Source organism: Cetorhinus maximus, unplaced genomic scaffold, assembly GCF_964194155.1.
Source record: "Cetorhinus maximus unplaced genomic scaffold, sCetMax3.hap1.1 HAP1_SCAFFOLD_3031, whole genome shotgun sequence".
NCBI lineage: Eukaryota > Metazoa > Chordata > Chondrichthyes > Lamniformes > Cetorhinidae > Cetorhinus > Cetorhinus maximus.
Window position 1 is genome coordinate 1 of NW_027598959.1, and position 7,486 is coordinate 7,486.

Below are 7,486 nucleotides of genomic sequence, written 5' to 3' on the forward strand. Positions count from 1 at the left end.
GTTACCCAGCCACAGCCAAGACCCAGCCAGGGCACCGAGGGGAGCGAGGGGAGGGAGGGAGGGAGGGGGATGAACCAGCTGAGGTTCCCTCTCGAGGAGGCCAGCAAAGCTCTCCCACTTCCCACACCCCGAGGCAGTGACTCGCTCACGATGGAAGGTGCCTGTGGTGGGGCGGCGGGGAGAGAGAGAGAGCGAGAGAGAGAGAGAGAGAGAGAGAGAGAGAGAGACGGGGTGGGGGTGGTGGTTGGTACTGTGCCCCTGCACCAGGGATCACACTGACATCAGCAAAACGGATGGGCTCCTGCCAGCAGTCAGGCTGGATTTTGGAGGGGGTTTGGGGGCTGCTAAACTGAAGGCAGCAATGACGGATACTCACAGAGCTCAGAACTTGCTCGATTCCCCGCAGAGACAATCCATCCACACCTTTCTCCAGCCAATACTGAAACGCTTCTTTCTCCTGTCAAAAACACCAGTTGATTTCATTTCAATTTGTGTTTTTTTTCCCCTATTTTAAACAGTACAGATGATTAAAAATCCAGCCTGTCAATGCTTTCCCCGTCAAACTATTTCTCGTCACAATTCTCGCTACTTTAACATTGAAACTGCCCTGTAAACATTTAAAATGGAAATGCTGAGTGTAAACTGTCACGTTGTAGTAACAGGCTCTAGCCAGTAGATGGCTCTGGATTGGGTTTCTTCCAGCTCCTCCATGCTCAGAAATCAGCAAATCTTCCCATCATTAATTCACAAACTGCACCATGACAGGCTGGAGCCCTCACCCTGCGCCTCCTAGTCACCCCTCAAATGCCATGTGTCAGAAGACTATGCGACCATAGAGGCTCCGTCTGATCCAGCCCCACCCACCCCCTCCCCAAATCCACCCATAGCTTTCCCAGCTGAGGTGGGGCGTCACTGAACAGCATGTCATTGCCTCTTGCTCAGGAGGCAGCCCTCAAACCCACTCAAACGGGCTCTCGAACCGGTCAGACCCTGCCTCAGCACAGGAAAGGTGGCTTCCTCAGTCTGCTGAGGGGCGCGGCACATACCTGCAACAAGTCCTGGCTGCTGTCACTCCTGTTGAAGTTAATCCCGAACCACTCCTGCTTTCCTCTGTAATTGGGCGTGAGATCCAGAATCACCTTGATACCTGTTGGGACAGAAAATCTGACTGAGTTTCGAGGAGCTGCAGAGGTGGGACATTCGATATTCCCTTCCCCGTCTCCCCCTCATCCCTGCCCCTCCAATCTGGGCACTGACCGGTTCCACAGATGTTGGTTAGTGACCAATGTCCGTCTGGCAGGGAACCACCAGCAGCCACGGACCAGAACTCTGGCAACTAAACCCCCCCCACCGCCCCACCCTCCCCTCCACCCCACCCCACTTACCATCTCCCAACCAGTCACTCCGTGGTCTGGGGGAATTGTCACCAGACCTGCATCTTGTTTACAGACTGGGGAGGCTGAAGGGGTTGGGGAGAGACTTGGCTCTTGGAAGTGATCCTAGGGCATTAGACTGTGGTAGGTGGGGGGGTGTCACTTTGTGCTCTGCTGTTCACACTGTTACACACCCAGGGCATCCTCCCCGGGGAGTGGGAGAATTCACAGCATGCCGAGGGTTAATGGATGAGGGTGTACAGTGCGGTGGTGATTTCTGGCAGGGCGTTACTTCATACTGGCGTGTCCTTAGCTCTCTGCCCAGTGACTGAACCAATTACCTTTCCTCCTGGCACTCTCCAGGAGCTTCTCCATCTGCTCCAAGTTGCCGAATTTGCTGTCAATCTCGGTTAGATTGGTTTTATTGATGTTGTCTGGAAGGGTCTGATGTATTGGGCCAATGATAATGCCTTTGACCTTGAGAGCAGCAATTTCCTCCATTCTCTCTCCGACTCCTGCACACAAACAGACAGATTCACAGTTTCCATTATTGATTATGCATTTTTAAATGGCAGATTTTATTCAATTATTGAATTTAAATTCCCTGCCGCTGTGGGGATTTGAACTCATGTCCCAATGATTTGCCCAAATCTCTGGATTATCAGTCCAGTGATATAACCACCATGCTATCGTATATACTGTATATACCATCTACATCATGGTATATATAGTGTAAAAAAAACCACCATCTGCACCATAGTGTATATCACTGGCCTAACTAGCAACGCCCACATCCCATGAACGAATAAAAAAATACCACTGTCCACACAGTCCACATCGCATATACCATAGTATATACACCACCATCCACTGTCCACACCACATATACCATAGTATATACACCACCATCCACTGTCCACACCACATATACCATAGTATATACACCACCATCCACACAGTCCACATCGCATATACCATAGTATATACACCACTATCCACACAGTCCACATCACATATACCATAGTATATACACCACCATCCACTGTCCACACCACATATACCATAGTATATACACCACCATCCACACAGTCCACATCGCATATACCATAGTATATACACCACCATCCACACAGTCCACATCGCATATACCATAGTATATACACCACTATCCACACAGTCCACATCACATATACCATAGTATATACACCACCATCCACTGTCCACACCACATATACCATAGTATATACACCACCATCCACACAGTCCACATCGCATATACCATAGTATATACACCACTATCCACACAGTCCACATCACATATACCATAGTATCCCCCCTCATCCTTCTAAACTCCATCGAGTATAGACCCAGAGTCCTCAAACGTTCCTCATATGTTAAGCCTTTCATTCCTGAGATCATTCTCGTGAACCTCCTCTGGACCCTCTCCAGGGCCAGCACATCCTTCCTGAGATACGGGGCCCAAAATTGCTCACAATGTTCTAAATGTGGTCTGACCAGAGCCTTATAAAGCCTCAGCAGCACATCCCTGCTTTTATATTCTAGTCCTCTCGAAATAAATGCCAACATTGCATTTGCCTTCCTAACTACCGACTCAACCTGCAAGTTAACCTTAAGAGAATCCTGGACTAGGACTCCCAAGTCCCTTTGCACTCCAGATTTCTGAATTCTCTCCCCATTTAGAAAATAGTCTGTGCCTCTATTCTTCCTACCAAAGTGCATGACCTCACACTTCCCCACGTTGCATTCCATCTGCCACTTCTTTGCCCATTCTCCTAACCTGTCCAAATCCTTCTGCAGCCGCCTCGCCTCCTCAATACTACCTGTCCCTCCACCTATCTTTGTATCGTCTGCAAACTTAGCCAGGATGCCCTCAGTTCCTTCATCTAGATCATTAATGTATAAAGTGAAAAGTTGTGGTCCCAACACTGACCCCTGTGGAACTCCACTAGTCACCGGCCGCCATCCTGAGAAGGACCCCTTTATCCCCACTCTCTGCCTCCTGCCAGACAGCCAATCTTCTATCCATGCTAGTACCTTGGCTCTAACACCATGGGCTCTTATCTTACTGAGCAGCCTCCTGTGCGGCACATTGACAAAGGCCTTCTGGAAGTCCAAGTAGATAACATCCATTGGCTTTCCTTTGTCTAACCTACTCATTACCTCCTCAAAGAATTCTAACAGATTTGTCAGGCATGACCTCCCCTTGATGAAACCATGCTGACTTTGCCCGATTTTACCATGCACTTCCAAGTATTCTGAAATCTCATCCTTAATAATGGACTCTAAAATCTTACCAACGACCGAGGTCAGGCTAATCGGCCTGTAATTTCTCGTCTTTTGCCTCACTCCCTTCTTAAACAGGGGGGTTACATTAGTGATTTTCTAGTCCTCTGGGACCCTCCCTGACTCCAGTGATTCCTGAAAGATCACCACCTACGCCTCCACTAGCTCTTCAGCTATCTCCTTCAGAACTCTGGGGTGTAATCCATCTGGTCCAGGTGATTTATCCACCTTCAGACCTTTTAGTTTTTCTAGCACCTCTGCCCCCTGACTCTCTTGAACTTTGGGGATGTCACTCGTGTCTTCCACTGTGAAGACTGACGCAAAGTACCTATTCAGTTCCTCCGCCATTTCTTTGTTCCCCACTACTACTTCTCCAGCGCCATTTTCCAGCGGCCCAATGTCCACTTTTGCCTCTCTCTTACCCTTTATATATCTAAAAAACTCTTGCAATCTTCTTTTATATTACTGGCTAGTTTACCCTCATATTTAATCTTCTCCCTCCTTATTTCTTTTTTTAGTTGTCCTCCGTTGGTTCTTTGTCGACTTCCCAATCCCCTGGTTTCCCACTGCTCTTCGCCGCATTGTATGCTTTCTCTTTAGCTTTTATGCTGTCCCTGACTTCCCTTGTCAGCCATGGTTGCCTCGTCCTCCCTTTAGTATGCTTCTTCTTCCTAGAGATGAATCTTTGCTGCGTCTCCCAAATTACTCCCAGAAACTCCGGCCATTGCTGTTCCACTGTCTTTCCTGCTAGGCTCATCTCCCAGTCAATTCTGGCCAGCTCCTCCCTCATGCCTCTGTAGTTGCCTTTATTCAGCTGTAATACCGTTACATCTGATTCCAGCTTTTTCCTCTCAAATTGCAGGGCAAATTCTATCATATTATGGTCACACGGTATGTTCTAGTGAGCAGCATAGCTAGGGAAGTGGAGAGAGCTTTAAACTAAATAGCAGGGGGGGGGCGAGGGATCAAATTTGGGAAGACGCGGTAAACAAAAGAGCAGAGACAAGGTAGGAGAGAAAGGTACTGATCTGGGAAATGATAAGCAGAACGTGACAGGAAGGGAGAGAGAGAGAACAAATCTACGAGTAAATCAGCAGATAAGGCCGGATTTTACAAAAATAACAAAAAGGACTGGGATGGGACATTTAAGTTATGAAGAGAGGTTGGATAGATTTGGGTTGTTTTCGTTAGAGCAGAGAAGACTGAGGGGCGACCTGATCGAGGTGTCCAAGATTATGAGGGGCATGAACAGGGTGGATAGGGAGCAGCTGTTTTCCCCTTAGTTGAAGGGTCAGTCACGAGGGGACATAAGTTCAAGGTGAGGGGCAGGAGGTTTAGGGGGGATGTGAGGAAAAACCTTTTTACCCAGAGGGTGGTGACGGTCTGGAATGCGCTGCCTGGGAGGGTGGTGGAGGCGGGTTGCCTCACATCCTTTAAAAAGTACCTGGATGAGCACTTGGATGTCATAACGTTCAAGGCTATGGGCCAAGTGCTGGTAAATGGGATTAGGATCCCTTATTGTGTTAATTTAGTTGATTGTTTTAACTCTACAAGAGATAAATGGGGGTTAGGCGGGTAGGTCAGGTGGTTTCTCACAGTGTCAGTACAGACTCGATGGGCTGAAGGGCCTCTCCTGCACTGTGTGGTTCTCTTACCGCCAGGGGGCGGGGCCTGGGCTGGGGTGAAAGGTGAGACTAACCCCCGCCCCGCCCCCTCCCCCACCGGATGATGCAATCCAGAAACAACCGCTTCCGGGTGAAAAGTCACCCGGCGCCCGGTTCCCCCTCCCCCCCGGTCCCCCAGCCCCCGCTCCCCCGGTACTCGGTCCCCCCTCTCCCCCGGTACCTGCCAGGTCTCCCTCGCCGTCTCCATCCGAGTCCTGGAAGGCGGCCACCTGGAGCTGGTAGATGCCGCCGATCCGCCACCAGTCCCGGGGGGGAAGCGGGCGGCAGCGCGGGGCCTGCACGATGATGGCCACGGCCCCGGCCAACATGCCGAGCCAGCCCAGCCAGAAGAGGATGAGGAGCAGCCAGCGGCCCCGGACCCAGGCCGGGCTGCCCGCCACCTTCAGCAGCTCCTCCTTACTCAGGCCCGTGAACTTGTCCTTGGGGCCCAGCTCCCCGCCGCCGGCCTTCAGCACCTTCACTGCCCCGTTAGTGTCGCCCAGGGCCAGGCCCATGGGCAGCTTCTCCTGCTCCAGCTCATTCAGCTCCACCTCCTTCAGAGCCGCTTCCACATCCACATCCACATCCGTGTCGGCGGCCGCAGCGGGCCCGGTACAGGCGGTGCTCATACTGATCAGTAACTAGTAACTAGTAACCAATAACCAGCTCCCCTCCCCCTCACCGCAAATAACCAGTAACCAGCTCCCCCTCACCGCAAATAACCAGTAACCAGCTCCCCCTCACCGCAAATAACCAGTAACCAGCTCCCCCTCACCGCAAATAACCAGTAACCAGCTCCCCCTCACCGCAAATAACCAGTAACCAGCTCCCCCTCACCGCAAATAACCAGTAACCAGCTCCCCCTCACCGCAAATAACCAGTAACCAGCTCCCCCTCACCGCAAATAACCAGTAACCAGCTCCCTCCTCACTCCAACTATCAATAATAATAAATAATCAGCTCCCACTCTCTAATAATCAATCAATAATAATCACCTACCCCTCACAACTATCAATAATAATAATCAATAATAATCAGTAACCAGCTCCCCCAACCACAAATAATCAATAACCAGCTCTCCCCTCACTCCAACTATCAATAATCAATAATAATTATCAATAATCACCTACCCCTCACCACAGCTATCAATAATAATCAATAACTATCTCCCCCTCACCACAGCTATCAATAATAATCAATAACTATCTCCCCCTCACCACAATTATCAATAATAATCAATAATTAACTATTAGTAATAATCAGGCTGATGCAAGTCTCTGCAACACTGCAGCTCACACTGCCTGCCTGCCTGCCTGCCTACCCTCCTCTCTCTCTCGCTCTGTCTGAGGAGCTCCTCCCTCCCTCCCTCCCCTTTTTAAGCGCTCTGCCCGCCTCCCCTCTCCTCGTCACTACACCCTTTAAGGTGGAACTCACGACATTCAAAGTGCAGAGGAGATTTACTGGGTGGTGGTGGTGCTACAGTTCATGTGGAGAGACTGCAAGAGCTGGAATTGTTCTCCTTGCAGCAGGGATGAAGGTGGTGGAAGCAGAGCCTTTGAATATTTTTAAGGCAGAGCGAGATAGATTCTAGATTAACAAGGGGGTGAAAGGTTATCGGGGGTGGGCAGGAATGTGGGGTTGAGGTTATGTTCAGATCAGCCACGATCTTATTGAATGGCGGAGCAGGCTCGAGGGGCTGAGTGCCCTACTCCTGCTCCTTGTTTGTATGTTCGTATAAGCAAGGCGTTCAAATCAGGAAGGGTTTGGATCGAGTGAATAAGGAGAACCTGTTTCCAGTGGCAGGAGGGTCGGTAACCAGAGGGACACAGATTGAAGAGAATCGGGAAAAGAGCCAGAGGGGGAGATGAGGAGAATGTTTTTTTAACACAGCGAGTTGTTGTGATCTGGAAGGCGCTGCCTGAAAGGGCGGTGGAAGCAGATTCGGGATAGATCTTTCAAAGGGCCAGCAGAGGCATAATGGGCTGAATGGTCTCCTGAGTAGGTCCAGCTTCTGGACAATGAAGGCCTTGGCCCTCATCATGCCTTTGTTAGCTGCAGCTTGACTATTGCAACACACACCAGGCTGGCCTCCCACATCCTACCCTCCGTAAGCTTCAACTCATCCTAAACCCTGCTCCCCGTCTC

At 50.3% G+C, this 7,486-nt stretch overlaps 1 protein-coding gene across 1 annotated transcript; it reads right to left on the minus strand.

Annotated features, from left to right (window-relative positions):
* Window positions 1–280: 280 nt before the first annotated feature.
* On the minus strand, window positions 281–6,628 carry LOC144677775 (4F2 cell-surface antigen heavy chain-like; the record flags this gene model as incomplete). Its single annotated transcript, XM_078537797.1, has 5 exons — window positions 6,468–6,628; window positions 5,523–6,301; window positions 1,715–1,888; window positions 1,047–1,147; window positions 281–457 (listed from the first exon to the last, which is right to left on the minus strand). Coding segments are annotated over exons 2-5 (900 nt in total), but the record flags the coding sequence as incomplete, so codon positions are not given.
* Between the last annotated feature and the right edge of the window lie 858 nt (window positions 6,629–7,486).